The following is an 18016-nucleotide window of genomic DNA, read 5'->3' as shown; positions in this document are numbered from 1 at the left end:
AAAGGAGTGCCCAGCCACCTTGCGGAGCCCTCCCCAGTAACCTGGGAGAAGCCCTGGGAGTTGAAGACCCCTCTGACAGAGGGCTCTGCCAGACATTCTCAACAGACCCTCACCCGCTCAAATGCTTGGGCCTTTCAGGTCTATCCGGCTTCCTACTCTGCCAAGGATCCAACTCACCACCAGGTGGTGCTCTACAACTCTGCCCCTCTCTTCACACGAGCGTCCAAGACACACGGCCAGAGGTCAGATGACACGACAACAAAGTCGAGCATGGACCGCCGACCTAGGGTGTCCTGGCGCCACGTGCACTGATGAACACCCTTGTGCTCAAACATGGCGTTTGTTATGGACAAACTGTGGCTACCATAGAAGTCCAATAACCTCCTCCTGACCCCCTCCAAGTGTCACTCATTTCCCATGTGGGTGTTGCAGTCCCCCAGGAGAACAAAGTAGTCGGTCGTTGCACTGTCTAGTACCCCTCCCAGTGACTCTAAGAAGGCTGGGTACTCCGCACTGCTGTTTGGCATGTAGGCCGACACAACAATGAGAGACCTGTCCCCGACCCGAAGGCGCAGGGATGTGATCCTCTCATTCGCTGGGGTCAACTCCAACACGTGGAGCTGAACTATGGGGCAATAATTCCACACCTGCTTGCTGCCTCTCTCCGTGGACCACGCAAGAGAAAGTCCAGCCCCTCTCAAGGAGTTGGGTTCCAAAGCCCAAGCTGTGCATGGATGTGAAGCCAACTATATATACTCAGTAACGCTCAACCTCCCCCACAAGCTCAGGCTCCTTCCCTCAGTGAGGTGACATTCCATATCCTCAAAGCCAGTCTCCATGTCCGGAGATCCACACATACTGTATATGTCCACATGTGTTACAATGCCATAATCTAACACTAGTTTTGGAGCATTCTGTTTGTTTTCTGTGTGTTTTGTGTGTGAATCCTTTCTCTCGTCTGGTCTGTTTTGTTGTAGACGCACAGTTCCGAATGTCGATCCTGGAGCGACTGGAGCAGATGGAGCAGAGAATGGCCGAAATCTCAAATCCAAATCCCAACTCAGAGTCCACGGATCCCAAAGGAGGAGGAGCCGAGGGTGGGGCTACAGAGCAGGTGAGAGACAGAGGGGGAGGGTCTAAGGAGCAGGTGTGAAAGAGGGGGAGGGTCTAAGGAACAGGTGTGAGAGAGGGGAGGGGCTACAGAGCAGGTGAGGAAGAGGGGGAGGGGCTGAGGAGCAGGTGTGAGAGAGGGGAGGGTCTACAGAGCAGGTGTGAGAGAGGGGGAGGGTCTAAGGAGCAGGTGTGAGAGAGGGGGAGGGTCTAAGGAGCAGGTGAGGGAGAGGGGAGGGGTGACAGAGCTGGTGAGGAAGAGGGGACCTGTACAAATGGGATTTTACTGTGTGTAAAGCTGCTTACCTTGTAGCTTAGACTCTACAAAATGTTCTGAAATGCATGGGACTCTTGCATGAGTTAATCAATGAACTGTTTGTGCTCTGGTCTCTCATCTCAGTGTTTGGACCAGAGTTCGTTCGAGGCGCGTGTACTGTCTCTGTGTGAACAGATGATGGCGCAGTCGTGCTGGGGTTCTGGATCAGACCTAGATCACAGTAAAAACTCAAGAGGGATGACTCTTCTGCACCTGGCTGCGGCTCAGGGCTACGCGGGGTTAATCAACGCGCTACGGCGATGGAGGTGAGACACGGCTGAGAGCGGAGACAAGGAAACAAGGAAACAAGCAAAACAAATTTGTATATGTTCTGAGGATATGAAACCAACACACTGACAAACATCTGGAGACAGGTGTTGGTGTTTCTGTGGACCCATCTAACGATCCTACATTAGGTGTTGAGCCATGAGTGAAGAATATGTTTCAGATCAAACTGTTAGCCCCGCCCACTTATGGATCAATGAGTAACTGGGATTTTTCACGTCCAACTTGTAAAAAACCCTGAAACAGTTGAATCCCATTCTCTGGGAGATGGTCGAGAGACTTCACATTTGAGTTAAACTGCGATGCATTAAAGACGCACCGATACGATACTGGTATTGATATCAGCTACAAATATTGATCAGTCGATATCCTGGATGGTTAAATCATATAAATAATGTAATGAGACTATTACAGGTTTTAGTCGACCCACAAAGTCTCAGAATGTTTGAAATTTTATTTATATAGTTGTTCTGTCATTACCTCAGGGATAAGTCACAGCAGCCTTTCTGTGTGGAGTTTTTCATGTTTCTCCCCGTGTCTGGATGGGTTTTCTCCGGGTACTCCGGTTTCCCCAATCAACCAAAACATGAACGCCCTTCGAGACAACTGTTGTTGTGATTTTGGGCGTTACAAAAATAAAATGAATTGAATTGAATTGAAGCTGCATAAACATTTGGATCAGTTTGGTTTTATTTTATTTTTGCTTGAAGTAAATAAATACTGTTTTGAGTCTCTGGTATCAGTTGATATCGAGTATCAGCAGATACTTAAAGCTGTAGTATCAGAAAATATATTTCACCTGGTTTTCCCAAAGTGTATTTCCAAATGTTTAAAACATTCAGTCTCCTTTTTCATTAATCTTTGCTCTGACCACATACTCACATACTCTGATCACATACTCTACCACATACTCTGACCACATACTCACACACTCTGACCACCTACTCACATACTCTACTCACATACTCACATACTCTGACCACATACTCACATACTTTATTCACATACTCACATACTCTGACCACATACTCTGATCACATACTCTGACCACATACTCTGATCACATACTCACATACTCTGACCACATACTCACATACTCTAGCCACATACTCACATAGTCTGGTCACATACTCTGCTCACATATTCACATACTCTGACCACATACTCACATACTCTGATCACTTACTCACATACTCTGACCATATACTCACATACTCTGACCACATACTCACATACTCTAGTCACATACTCACATACTCTGACCACATACTCTCATATTCTGGTCACATACTCTGACCACATACTCACATACTCTGATCACATACTCACATACTATGACCACATACTCACATACTCTGACCACATACTCACATACTCTGATCACATACTCACATACTCTGACCACATACTCACATACTCTGACCACATACTCACATACTCTAGTCACATACTCACATACTCTGACCACATACTCTCATATTCTGGTCACATACTCTGACCACATACTCACATACTCTGATCACATACTCACATACTATGACCACATACTCACATACTCTGACCACATACTCACATACTCTGATCACATACTCACATACTCTGACCACATACTCACATATTCTAGCCACATACTCACATACTCTGACCACATACTCACATACTCTGATCACATACTCACATACTCTGACCACATACTCACATACTCTGACCACATACTCACATACTCTGATCACATATTCACATACTCTGACCACATACTCTGACCACATACTCACATACTATGACCAGATACTCACATACTCTGACCACATACTCACATACTCTGATCACATACTCACATACTATGACCACATACTCACATACTCTGACCACATACTCACATACTCTGACCACATACGCACATATTCTGATCACATACTCACATACTCTGACCACATACTCTCATACTCTGACCACATACTCTGACCACATACTCTCATACTCTGATCACATACTCTGACCAGATACTGGCATACTCTGACCACATACTCACATACTCTGACCACATACTCTGATCACATTCTCACATACTCTGACCGCATACTCTCATACTCTGACCGCATACTGTCATACTCTGACCACATCCTGCTGAATACTGACCTCTCTGTGTCTTTTCAGAACCAAACACTCGGGGAGCATTGAGCTGGAGCTGGAGGTGGACCCTCTGAATGTGGACCACTTCTCCTGCACTCCTCTGGTGAGGCTCAGCGGAGGATGTGGAGCCTTTACACTCGTGGAAAATGTGGAGCTGGTCTGCACTGCAGTGACCAGTTTATGTTTTGACATTTGGAGATGAGCACACAAGGAATGTTTACATGTCTGACCACAGGGAACATTTACATGTCTGACCACAGGGAACGTTTACATGTCTGACCACAGGGAACGTTTACATGTCTGACCACAGGGAACGTTTACATGTCTGACCACAGGGAACGTTTACATGTCTGACCAACACGAGTCCAAGAGAACCCTGATAAGAGACATGTCCATCACCACAACATTATACTGATGAACAACGTTTTGTCTTTCTCTCTCTCCCTCCTCTTCACATACCCTCCCCTCCTCCTTCTCATACCTTCCTCCTCACATACCCTCCCCTCCTCCTCCTCATACCTTCCTCCTCACATACTCTCCCCTCCTCCTCCTCATACCTTCCTCCTCCTCACAAACCCTCTTCCTCCTACTCACATACACCACTCCCATCCTCCTCCTCATACCCCCCTCCTCTGCCTCACATACTCTCCCCTCTTCCTCTCCCACCTCGACTCTCTCTCCCATCTCTACCTTATTCCTTTTTCTCTCCATCTGTTTCTCTTGCCCCTTCCCACTCTTCACTTGAACCTCTCTCTTTCGCTCTCCACTCCCCTCCCTCTCTTCTTTCACTTACTCTCTCCCCACCCTCACCCCATCCCTCTTCTCCCCCCCCCCTCTCCCTCTCAGATGTGGGCGTGTGCTTTGGGCCACACTGACTCCGCCCTCCTCTTGTACCACTGGGATCACAGAGCTTTGTCCATCCCAGACTCCCTTGGTCGCCTCCCCCTGACCATCGCCCGATCTCGGGGTCACACTCACCTGGCGGAGCTCCTGGAACAAACTCCGCCCTCCACCTCCTCCGCCTCCTCCTCCTCCGGCACGCAGAGACCAGCACACACCACCAAGGGTCAGCAGAGTGACAGCGGCTCAGAGCAGAGAGGCCACACAGGTGAATGAGTATTTTACACAGATTTTTAAGAAAATGATCTAAATCTTGAAACAAAAATGTTTCCATCTCTGTTTCTGTGTCTGTCCCATTCCTCGGCGTCTGAAATAAGGCTGGAATTATTTAAAGTATACTCTGTAACTTTTCTGGCACAGGGTCCACCACCTGCTCGTCTCCGTAGAGATGTTACTGCTTTCCCATCAATGCTTTTCTGTTAAACTCATGCATCTCCATGTAAACAAACAGGTAATGCCACCAGGACAAGTTACAGGTCACATTTGTGATGAAGCGAGCCCTCTCACAAACGTTCTGAAATGAACCGGATTCTTAAGTTCAGATTTCAATCTTCAGTCTTAAAACTCATCAGCCAAAGAAGATAAAGATAATATGAAAAAAACTTTTATGAAAAAGTGTCTCAAACTGTTTTAAAAATGTCAGAAATCTTGTTCCATCCCATTAACACATGCAGGTACAGAGGGTCAAGTGTCTTGCCCAAGGACACAGTGTCTATGAGCTTCTACTCCCCATTCATATCTGTGACCCTTTTCTCTTCAGAGGTGAAGACAGAGACCCAGCCAGACCCAAAGTCCTGGAGCCAAACTCAGCCCCAGGAAGACCCCCCTCCGGCCAAGAGACCCAAGCCCAGCGCAGACACTCCTCTGGGGCAGCAGCTCGCCCCTCTGCCCCCTGGACCCTCCACCCTCACCTCTCTGCTCACCTCCTCCACCAAACCCACTCCTCTCCCCTGCATTACCACCCCTCACCTCCAGAGGACGCTCCCCCGCCCGCAGGCCGGGACGGGTGGCTCGGGGGGCCCACGATGGGGGCCAGCCCAGAGGAGCGTGGTCCGGAGGATCATGGGCAAAGAGCGGCTGGCGGGGCATCTGAGGCACAGAGTGGTGGGTGAGAGAGGAGACACGGAGCTTCTGAGTATCCATGACAACAGCGAGGAGGTGCAGGTGAGCGGGTAGGGGGAGGGGACTGGTGACATCACTACACCGATAGGTGCTATTATGCAAAATGTACTTTTAAAATTTCTCTCCCGTGTTCTAACAATATCAAAAACATGAAGCGGTTTAGATGTCGTCCATGTTTGAGTAATCTAGAGATCTCTGCTGGACCCTATTCAAACCCTCCTTACAGTTAGCAGAACAAGCCTGTACAAGACTCTGCCCACAAGCCTATATCACCTATGCTCCGCCCACAAGCCTACGTGACCCATGCTCCACACGACAATTCTCTATAAATACAAAAACATGATACAAAACAATACACTACAGCTTCACAAACCTGGTGTGATGTGAAGTTGTTTCATTACTGGGATGCAGCTGATAGTGCTCTGAAGGGGGAGGGACAGAGATCAAGGGAGGGCAGACTCAGAGCCTCAAAAATTAAAGTGAAACTTATAAAACATGTTAATACATTGTTTTGAGAAAATATAGCATTTTCAAAGCAATAAATCTAAATCTAAATATGTAGAAGTGAAATAGAGGTAAAAAAGAAGTAAAATACAACCTCTTTAATACCCCATAGAAATAAAATACCCCTTCTTTAATACCCCATAGAAGTAAAATACCCCATCTTTAATACTCCATAAAGGTAAATATCCCCTCTTTAATGCCCCATAGAGGTAAATGCCCCTCTTTCATACCCCAGAGAAGTAAAATACCCCCTCTTTAATACTCCATAGAGGTAAATGCCCCTCTTTAATACCCCATAGAAGTAAAATATTCCCTCTTTAAAACCCCATAGAAGTAAAATACACCCTCTTTAATACCTCATAGAAGTAAAATACCCCCTCTTTAATACCCCATAGAAGTAAAATACCCCCTCTTTAAAACCCCATAGAAGTAAAATACACCCTCTTTAATACCTCATAGAAGTAAAATACCCCCTCTTTAATATCCCATAGAAGTAAAATACACCCTCTTTAATACCCCAAAGAAGTAAATACCCCTCTTTAATGCCCCATAGAGGTAAATACCTCTCTTTAATACCCCATAGAAGTAAAATATTCCCTCTTTAATGCCTCATAGAAGTAAAATACCTCCTCTTTAATGCCCCATAAAGGTAAATACCCCTCTTTAATGCCCCATAGAGGTAAATACCTCTCTTTAATACCCCATAGAAGTAAAATATTCCCTCTTTAATGCCTCATAGAAGTAAAATACCTCCTCTTTAATGCCCCATAAAGGTAAATACCCCTCTTTAATGCCCCATAGAGGTAAATATCCCTCTTTAATACCCCATAGAAGTAAAATATTCCCTCTTTAATGCCTCATAGAAGTAAAATACCCCATCTTTACCCCCCACTTTGCCAGCCCCGTACCATCTGCAGATTAGTTTAGACCCAGGACTGTGTTTTGTGCAGATGGACTTGTCGTTTCTGACCGACCACATCATGGAGGCTACGTCAGAGCGACTAAAGCAGGAGCCAGTGGAAACAGAGATTGACTCTCGAGGGGCGGGACTTAGCAGTGATGTCACAGCTCTGTCAGGATGCCTCAGCGATGTCGAGAGGTGAGTACAGCTGTTAAATGTGTTATTCAGAACTTTTTAAGTACTTTTTCTGTATAAATAGTAGTTCTGTCTGAGCTCCCCTTGCAGGTGGAGTCTTGTCAGTGCAATCAGATACAGAATAGTTCAGAGCTTTTGCCGTGCCTTTTTCTTCGTCGACCAATTTATGGGCAGCACGTGTCTTTAGCCAAATATGAGTTTATTTAACTCATCTTTTTGTTGCCGCTCCAGGTTCCTCCACCCCGGGCCTCCCTCCCCTGTGCTCAGGCGGAGCTCTCTGTCTGGGGAACAGCCTCCTCAGACCTCCTCCCCTGAGCTTCGCCTCCTCAAAGACCCAGGTCCCAAAAGCCCCGCCTCCCGGTTCTCCATGAGTGAATCAGAGCGCGCCGAGCTGTATGAGAGCATCAGGCTAGCTCTGCTCTCTCTCCGAAAAAACAAGGTACTCCTCTGCATCCTCTGCATCCTCTGCTCCTCCGACCCGCTCCTCTGACCCTCCCCTCTGCACCCTCTGCTCCTCCGACCTTCTCCTTTGCTGCTCTGACCCTCTCCTCTGCTCCTCTCCTCTACTCCTCGGACCCTCTCCTCCTTTCCTCTCCTCTGCTCCTCTCTTCGTCTCCTCTGCTCCCCCTCCTGCTTCTCCTCTTTTATGCTCACTTTCTCCTTTCTTTCTCAGGGTCCCCTTCAGGAACAACGTAAAGAAATTGCAGCAGTGATTCAACGCTGCTATAAGAGATACAAGCAGGTAAGAGACCACTAGTGTCATGACACTAAGGACTCAATACTCGATACTCAATTCTCGATACTGATCCCAATCCCACAATGATTAAACCCTCTTTCTTTAGACTCCGTGCTGTTCCACATTAAATGTTGTACTTTGTGTACTATTCCCATGTGTCTGTGTAATCCCTCAGTGTCCAGTAGGTTCATAGTAGTCCATGGTCCTATTTGGTAATGATTTAGTCCTGTTTTAGTCCTGGTTTAGTCCTGTTTTAGTCCTGGTTTAGTCCTGGTTTAGTAATGGTTTAGACCTGCTTTAGACCTGGTTGAATCCGAGTTTAGACCTGGTTTAGTCCTGTTTTAGTCCTGGTTTAGTCCTGGTTTAGTAATGGTTTAGACCTGCTTTAAACCTGGTTGAGTCCGAGTTTAGACCTGGTTTAGTCCTGGTTTAGTCCTGGTTTAGTCCTGATTTAGACCTAGTTTAGACCTGGTTTAGTCCCGATTTACTCCCGGTTTAGAACTGGTTCAGACCTGGTTTAGACCCGGTTTAGACCCGGTTTAGTCCCAGTTTACTGGGACCAGTTTAGTCCTGGTTTAATCCCGGTTTAGACCTGGTTTAGTCATTCATTTCTGTAAATGGGACTTTTTTAGTATCGATGTCACATTTTCAATACCTGACCCTGTGACACTGTGTTGACCCGGTGATGACCCTGTGATGACCTTGTGTTGACCCTGTGTTGACCCTGTGATGGCCCTGCGATGTCCCTGTGTTGACCCTGTATTGACCTTGTGTTTCAGTTTGCACTTTATATGCGGATGACCCTGTGTTGACCCTGTGATGACCCTGTGTTGACCTTGTGTTGACGCTGTTGTGACCCTGTGATGACCCTGTGACCTTGTGTTGACCCTGTGTTGACCCTGTGTTGACCTTGTGTTTCAGTTTGCACTTTATAAGCGGATGACCCTGGCTGCTGTTCTGATCCAGAGCCGCTTCAGGAGTTTAATCGAACAGAAGAAGTTTCAGCAAAGTCGCCGCGCAGCTGTCCTCATCCAGCAATACTACCGCTCCTACAGGCACTCCCTCAGGTACTCCCTCCCTACTACAATTCTATCACTCCTACAAACACTCCCTCAGGTACTCCCTCAGTGTCGTAGTGTCTGGGGGATCAAAGACACAGACACCGGGTAAAAAGTTGAACAGAGTTTATTTACAAAAAATGTAAATGTTGAGTGACAACGCAGATAGTAGAGAGCGGGGTCGTAGGCTGACATCTTTGAGCCGGTCGTAGGTAGCAGGGTCAGAGGCTGGGGTGTTTGTTCCGGTCGTGGAGAGCTGGGTCGAAGGCAGAGGTGTAGGATAGTTCCAAGGAGGGGGATACACCCAGGGGGCACCCAAGTGCATTCTTCGGGCCCATACCCCTCCCAGTCCACCAGATACTATGACGCCCTGCGAACATCAATGAGCCTCCTGACTGTGAAAGCCAGGTGACCATCCAGAACCTGGGCGGGTGGGAGGAGGGGGTTCAGCAGGAGGGCACAGGTCACTGGAAAGAACAGGTTTGAGCTGTGACACAAGGGGTGAATGCAGAGGGAAGGAAGAAGTTGAAGGCGCACCACAGACGGGCTGATGATCTTGGTGATCTTGAAGGGTTCCAAAAAGTGAGGAGAGAGTTTCCGGGAATCAGACTTGAATGATATGTTTGAGAAAGCCAAATCAACTGACCTGGCTGATAGAGAGTTCGGTTGACCCCAGGACAGCAGGCGAATCAGGAGCAATGGGCCCATTCCACTACTTTAGAACGGGCGGCATCTGGAACAAAAAGGACCTGGAGGGGCCATTACCTGGGTCAATCTCACAGTTTACAGCCATGACCACACGTGTAGGCAATATGATACTCTCGGGCGGAGAAGGAGTGTCTTCCTGGGAGAACTGGCATGAGAGAGTCAAATCTGCTGAAAAAGAGTGACCAGTGGGCCTGCCATGAATTCAGACGCTTAGCGGACTGAATATACAGTAAATTCTGGAAAGGATGCACAGCCCCCTCCAACCATTGTAATTCCTCTTGGATGGTGTAAGACGGCGTGAGAAAAAGGCACAGGGGTACAAACGATGGTGTGGGTCAAACATTTGCGAGAGTACTGCCCCAACTCCCATCTCTGAAGCATCCACTTCCATGACGAATTGGTGAGAGGGATCGGGCTGACGCAGGACTGGAGCTGAACAGGTCCTTCAGCTTGACGAAGGCAGACTGGGCTTCTGGGGTCCAATTAAACTGTTTAAAGGGAGAGGTAAGTTTAGTCAGAGGTGCAACAACGTGACTAAAGTCTCTGATGAATTGTCAGTAAAAGTTTGCGAATCCGATAAACCTCTGTAACTGCTTTCTTCTGCTGGGCATCGGCCACTCAGTCACTGCCTTTACCTTCTCCGGATCAGCCTTGACCTGTCCCCTCCCCACAATAAAGCCCAAAAAACTGACTTCATCGGAGTTGAATTCACATTTCTTCACTATTCACATAGAGCTTATTCTCAAGAATTCTCTGAAGGACCTAGCGCATATGTTGCTGGTGTTCCTGTGAGGTCTTAGAAAAAGTCAGAATATTGTCCAGATACGCAAAGGCAAAGCGGTTAAGAAAGTCCCGTAACACATCATTAATATGAACTTGGAAAAAGACCGGAGCGTTGGTTAAACCGAAAGGCATGATTAGGTATTTGAAATGACCCAGTGGAGTTTTCAAGGCTATTTTCCATTCGTCCCCTTCCCTTATGAGCACTAAATAATAGGCATTTCTGAGATCCAGTTTTGTAAAGATGGTGGCCCCGTGGAGTGGTGTGAAAGCTGAGTCTATGAGAGGCAACAGATACTTATTTTTAACGGTTATATTGTTAAGACCAATTAATCGATGCATGGTCTTAGGGTTTTGTCCTTCTTGCCAACAAAAAAGAACCACGCTCCTAAAGGTGAAGAGGATGGACGGATGATACCAGCGGCTAGAGTCTCGGATATATTGTTCCATGGTCTCCCGTTCAGGTTTGGAGATGTTATAGAGATGGCTGGAAGTCAAGCGGGCACCGGGTAGGAGGCAGATGGCGCAATCATAAGGCCTGTGGGGTGAAAGAGACACCCGACTTTTACTAAAGGCGTTCTCCAGGTCATGATACACGCTAGGCACTGAGGAGAGGTCAGGTTTATCCGGGGGACATCTACGGCGTGGCCTCCCCTGCTGGAGACAGAGCAGACTGCAGACAGTTGGCACGGCAAAAGGAGCTCCATTCAGATACCTTCCTGCCAGCCCAGTCGATCATGGGATTATGTTTGCCAGACATGGCCCAGAATGAGTGGTGTGGAGGGAGCAGAGATCAGATAAAACCACTTTGTTTCCTGGTGATTACCGGACAAAACTATGGAAATGGGGGTTCTGTGATATGTGTTACCCTGGGATCTACAGTATTACAGTACTACTACAATACTACCACTCCTATAGGCACCCTCCCAGGTACTCCCTCAGGCACTCCCTCAGGTACTGCAGTACTACAGTACTACTACAGTACTACCGCGCCTACAGGCACTCCCTCAGGTACTTCCTCAGGTACTACAGTATTACTACAATACTACCACTCCTACAGGCACTCCCTCAGGTACTGCAGTACTACTACAATACTACCACTCCTACAGGCACTCCCTCAGGTACTGCTGTACTACTACAGGTACTCCCTCAGGTACTAGTCAATTTGTTTGCAGAGGGGATCACATTAGTCCAATAACACAAAAATTTAAATAAAGACACTGGACCATGTGTCCGTCAGTGACCTTTGAGTACTTCATGTTACTTTCTGTACTTCCTGCAACTTCCTGTACTTCCTATTACTTCATGTTCTTTCCTGTTACTTCATGGTCCTTCGTGGACTTCCTGTTCCTTCCTGTACTTCCTGTTCCTTCCTGTATTTCCTGTTCCTTCTGTTCCTTCCTGTTCCTTCCTGTACTTCCTGTTCCTTCCTGTTTCTTCCTGTGTTCCTTTTGTCTCTTACATTTTTGTTTTTATTTGACCCTCAGTCGTCTCCTCAGTAAGAAACAGAACCAGGCCGCTCGCAAAATTCTGAAGTTCCTGCTCCGCTGCCGTCACAGGTAAAGAAACATCAGATTATAGCAGATTACCACTATCACTGTGTGTCAGATGCCCTCCCATCCTCATAAATTCTTGTAGCGTCGATCTGAGAAAAAAGTCTGCAGTTTCGGGGTCAACAAGATAAAGAACCTCGTCAATACAAATATATGCAAATTGGAATACAATTAGACACACAAAATGGTCATCTGAAAGCTAGCAGTTAGCTCAGTGTTAGCTTAGCCTGTCGCATAAGCAGAATGGTTTAATGCTAACAGTTTGTTTTGTCCCATGAAGCCCGATGCTGGACCACAGACCTCTGAAGCAGGTGAGTGGACTTTGTCTGCTGCATGCGAGCGGAGGGAGGGCATCAGGTTTACAACATTAGCCTCTTTTACAGAGACTTTGGATGCGTCGAAAAAACTCAGAAAAACCTGCTCCTGCTCCTGCTCCTGCCTGCTGCATGCTTCAGACTCACACAGGGACACACAGGGCGCAGCGCCTGAAACACACACACAGAGGGGGTCAAACACACAGAGGAGGTCAAACGCACAGAAGAGGTCAAACACACAAAGGAGGTCAAACACAGAGGGAATCAAACACAAAGAGGGTCTAATACACATAAAGGGGCCCAACGCACAGAGGAGGTCAGACACAGAGGGGGTCAACCACAGAGAGGGTCAAACAGAAAGAGGGGGTCAAATGCAAAACGGGGGTCAAAAATAGAGGGGGTTAAACACACATAAAAGGTTCAAACGCACAGAGGGGCCAAACGCACAGAGGGGCCAAATGCACAGAGAGGGTCAAACACACAGAGAGGGTCAAACACACACAGAGGGTCAAACGCACTGAGGGGGTCAAATGCACTGAGGGGGTCAAACACACAGAGGGGGTCAAACACACAGAGAGGGTCAAACACAGAGAGGGTCAAACACACAGAGGGGGTCAAACACAGAGAGGGTCAAACACACAGAGGGTCAAACACACAGAGGGGGTCAAACACACAGAGAGATCAAAAACACAGAGAGGGTCAAACACACAAAGAGGTCAAATGCACCGAGGGGGTCAAACACAGAGAGGGTCAAACACACAGAGAGGGTCAAACACACAGAGAGGGTCAAACACACACAGAGGGTCAAACACACACAGAGGGTCAAACACACAGAGAGGGTCAAACACACAGAGGAGGTCAAACGCACAGAAGAGGTCAAACACACAAAGGAGGTCAAACACAGAGGGAATCAAACACAAAGAGGGTCTAATACACATAAAGGGGCCCAACGCACAGAGGAGGTCACACACAGAGGGGGTCAACCACAGAGAGGGTCAAACAGAAAGAGGGGGTCAAATGCAAAACGGGGGTCAAAAATAGAGGGGGTTAAACACACATAAAAGGTTCAAACGCACAGAGGGGCCAAACGCACAGAGGGGCCAAATGCACAGAGAGGGTCAAACACACAGAGAGGGTCAAACACACAGAGAGGGTCAAACACACACAGAGGGTCAAACGCACTGGGGGGGTCAAACGCACTGAGGGGGTCAAACACACAGAGGGGGTCAAACACACAGAGAGGGTCAAACACAGAGAGGGTCAAACACACAGAGGGGGTCAAACACACAGAGGGGGTCAAACACAGAGAGGGTCAAACACACAGAGGGTCAAACACACAGAGGGGGTCAAACACACAGAGAGATCAAAAACAGAGAGGGTCAAACACACAAAGAGGTCAAATGCACCGAGGGGGTCAAACACAGAGAGGGTCAAACACACAGAGAGGGTCAAACACACAGAGAGGGTCAACCACACACAGAGGGTCAAACACACACAGAGGGTCAAACACACAGAGATGGTCAAACACACAGAGGAGGTCAAACGCACAGAAGAGGTCAAACACACAAAGGAGGTCAAACACAGAGGGAATCAAACACAAAGAGGGTCTAATACACATAAAAGGGCCCAACGCACAGAGGAGGTCACACACAGAGGGGGTCAACCACAGAGAGGGTCAAACAGAAAGAGGGGGTCAAATGCAAAACGGGGGTCAAAAATAGAGGGGGTTAAACACACATAAAAGGTTCAAACGCACAGAGGGGCCAAACGCACAGAGGGGCCAAATGCACAGAGAGGGTCAAACACACAGAGAGGGTCAAACACACACAGAGGGTCAAACACACACAGAGGGTCAAACACACTGAGGGGGTCAAATGCACTGAGGGGGTCAAACACACAGAGGGGGTCAAACACACAGAGAGGGTCAAACACAGAGAGGGTCAAACACACAGAGGGGGTCAAACACACAGAGGGGGTCAAACACACACAGAGGGTCAAACGCACTGAGGGGGTCAAACGCACTGAGGGGGTCAAACACACAGAGGGGGTCAAACACACAGAGAGGGTCAAACACAGAGAGGGTCAAACACACAGAGGGGGTCAAACACACAGAGGGGGTCAAACACAGAGAGGGTCAAACACACAGAGGGTCAAACACACAGAGGGGGTCCAACACACAGAGAGATCAAAAACACAGAGAGGGTCAAACACACAAAGAGGTCAAATGCACCGAGGGGGTCAAACACAGAGAGGGTCAAACACACAGAGAGGGTCAAACACACAGAGAGGGTCAAACACACACAGAGGGTCAAACACACACAGAGGGTCAAACACACAGAGAGGGTCAAACACACAGAGGAGGTCAAACGCACAGAAGAGGTCAAACACACAAAGGAGGTCAAACACAGAGGGAATCAAACACAAAGAGGGTCTAATACACATAAAGGGGCCAAACGCACAGAGGGGCCAAATGCACAGAGAGGGTCAAACACACAGAGAGGGTCAAACACACACAGAGGGTCAAACACACACAGAGGGTCAAACACACAGAGGGGGTCAAACACACACAGAGGGTCAAACACACACAGAGGGTCAAACGCACTGAGGGGGTCAAACACACAGAGGGGGTCAAACACACAGAGAGGGTCAAACACAGAGAGGGTCAAACACAGAGGGGGTCAAACACACTGAGGGGTCAAACACAGAGAGGGTCAAACACACAGAGGGGGTCAAACACACAGAGGGGGTCAAACACACAGAGAGATCAAAAACACAGAGAGGGTCAAACACACAAAGAGGTCAAATACACAGAAGGGGTCAAACACAGAGAGGGTCAAACACACAGAGAGGGTCAAACACAGAGAGGGTCAAACACACAGAGAGGGTCAAACACACAAAGAGGTCAAATACACCGAGGGGGTCAAACACAGAGAGGGTCAAACACACAGAGAGGGTCAAACACACAGAGAGGGTCAAACACACAGAGGGGGTCAAACACACAGAGAGGGTCAAACACACAGAGAGGGTCAAACACACAGAAGGGGTCAAACACACAGAGAGGGTCAAACACACAGAAGGGGTCAAACACACAGAGAGGGTCAAACACACAGAGAGGGTCAAACACACAGAGGGGGTCAAACACACAGAGAGGGTCAAACACACAGAGAGGGTCAAACACACAGAAGGGGTCAAACACACAGAGAGGGTCAAACACACAGAGAGGGTCAAACACACAGAGGGACCCTGTGTGGACCCTCTGACCATAAATTCATGTTAAATGGGGCCCATTTGAGCCTTCTAGCCCCGGGGCTCCACACACGTGTGGCCGGGCCTGAGCACAGAGAGGCTTCCGGAGAAACAAGAGCGAAATAAATAAATACAAATAAATACAAACTGTGATCATACTGACTGATGAGGATTTATGGTAAAAACTGATCATATTGATTCTTTGCAGCTGATGTCATCAACACCTTGGGGTGATGCTAACTGTAGGCACTGGTCTGTCTGAGGCGTTGTAAGACTTTATTCTGCAATTCCAACACAATCTGACCATAAATAACTGACATATAAGCTAGCAAGCATTAGTATTAGCATTAGCCAACAGTTTTTCAGTGAGTCACTCTCACCTTTTGTGCAAAATCAAACTCTAAACTGGACCATGACCTCTGACTCACCACAGGAAAATGAACACAGCCTCTTTAAATGCAGTTTTTTTTTCTTAAAACTTTCTTTGCTGTTTTTGCTAATGTGTGCACATGTGTGCTGAACATTCCACCATAGAGATACATGTAGAGCACCCCCAGTGTGACATCACGGCACAGTATCACTCTTGAATCACAAGCTTGTCTATCCACATCAGTGGGTAACTACATAGACCATGATCCTTTGCTGTTTCAGTGCAGCAAACATAAAGAAACTGTTAGTGAACACTATTTTAAAGCTGCACTGTGTAACTTTTCTTGTCTCCATGGAGATGTCATTGCTTTACCGAGAATGTTCCCTAAAATGACATGAAACATCTGTCAATGTTTTCATTGCTCAAAAAAAAACTTGTTCTTACTGTGAGCGAAACACCTCTCCACAGATCTGACCGGTAACCTGGTGGCGTGGTTGTCTCCACAGAAATAGATAATTTTAATGCCACACTGTGATCCCTCCAGGTGCACTATGTAACTTTACTGGAAGAATTCCACTTGCCTATTGCCATGGAAAACATTGTTGTTCCTCACCCTTTATATCTCCATGGATGCAGTCAGCTGATGTCACCAGACTAAGTCACAGGTCTGATCTGTGGAGAGGCGAGCCTGCTTTCTCAGGTGTTTGTGAACAATAATCACACCTGTAAAAGGCAAAAAAATAAGGACAAGCTAAACGTCATTTTGTGGAACATTTCAGGCAAAATAATAACATCTCCATGGAAACAATTAAGTGACAGACAACCAGAAAAGTTACATGATGCTTCTTTATTAACCACATTAGATTAAAGGTTTAAAATCCATGACGTGTTATGAACCGAAGGGCTGTGAGTCTAAAGGTTAAAGTGGAGGCTGTGCATGTGTCTCTTTATGATTGTTTTATAATAAAATTGTTTTTTAAGGTGATTTTTGTTTTATTTTTGTCCCCAGGGCCAGAGAGCAGAGAAAGGCCAAGGTTCCTGAGACCTCTCCCGCCCCACAGCACCCCCTTGGCCCCTTCAGCCTGTGACCCAACCCCCTCCATAGACCTCCAGAGACCTCAGAGCTTCAGGGACCTCCAGAGACCTCCAGAGACCTCTAGAGCTCCAGGGACCTCCAGAGAGCTCCAGAGCTCCAGGGACCTTCAGAGACCTTCAGAGATCTCCAAAGCTTCAGGGACCTCCAGAGACCTCCAGAGCTCCAGAGACCTCCAATGACCTCCAGAGACCAGGATCCTGCCCAAAACACAGTCCCAGAAACCCTCACCTCTCCCCCTCTACCTCTTCACCTCTCCACTCCTCTACCCCTTCCTCTGGAGCTCCACAGTGCCCCCCACCTCTGGATCTGCAAGGAAGCAATTCATTTTTCGCATAGACATTTCATAAAATAATAGGTTAAAGTTTGAAGAGATGACTCAGGCTAATTAGCTACAAGGTAAATGCTAACAATCATTAGCCCTGATATCAAAAGACCATCATTAGCAACAGAAAACTAGCTAAATGTAAAACTTTGTTTATCAAATATTTTAACATTTAAATGAGAAGTCTGAGTCAGAGCTGTTGGAGACAGAGCTGCAAACTCAGTGGTCGCTGGTTCGATTACCACATACTGTTGCTGTGTCCCTGAGCAAAACACTTGTCTCTTATTGTCCCTCCCTATTTTAATGGGGTAACAGTGGTGCAATGGTTGATTAATGTTGGTCTGGAAACCGGACAGTTTTGGTTTGA

The 18016-nt window shown here is 47.4% G+C and overlaps 1 protein-coding gene across 1 annotated transcript in view; it reads left to right on the top strand.

The window, feature by feature from the left end:
- Positions 1–17273, top strand: part of LOC117370949 (calmodulin-binding transcription activator 1-like) — a 60490-nt gene extending 43217 nt beyond the window's left edge. The window contains exons 13-24 of the mRNA XM_055221848.1: positions 978–1147; positions 1523–1692; positions 3869–3947; positions 4691–4952; positions 5505–5908; positions 7321–7469; positions 7698–7905; positions 8140–8208; positions 9124–9269; positions 12236–12307; positions 12582–12612; positions 17241–17273. Of these exons, the coding sequence (XP_055077823.1) occupies positions 978–1147; positions 1523–1692; positions 3869–3947; positions 4691–4952; positions 5505–5908; positions 7321–7469; positions 7698–7905; positions 8140–8208; positions 9124–9269; positions 12236–12307; positions 12582–12612; positions 17241–17273 (1793 nt within the window). The remainder of the gene's footprint in view (positions 1–977; positions 1148–1522; positions 1693–3868; positions 3948–4690; positions 4953–5504; positions 5909–7320; positions 7470–7697; positions 7906–8139; positions 8209–9123; positions 9270–12235; positions 12308–12581; positions 12613–17240) is intronic.
- Positions 17274–18016: the final 743 nt, after the last annotated feature.

This window comes from Periophthalmus magnuspinnatus, chromosome 5 (assembly GCF_009829125.3).
Source record: "Periophthalmus magnuspinnatus isolate fPerMag1 chromosome 5, fPerMag1.2.pri, whole genome shotgun sequence".
Classification (NCBI taxonomy): domain Eukaryota; kingdom Metazoa; phylum Chordata; class Actinopteri; order Gobiiformes; family Gobiidae; genus Periophthalmus; species Periophthalmus magnuspinnatus.
The sequence above is the reverse complement of the archived record's forward strand: the minus strand, read 5'-3'. Positions and strand labels throughout refer to the sequence as shown.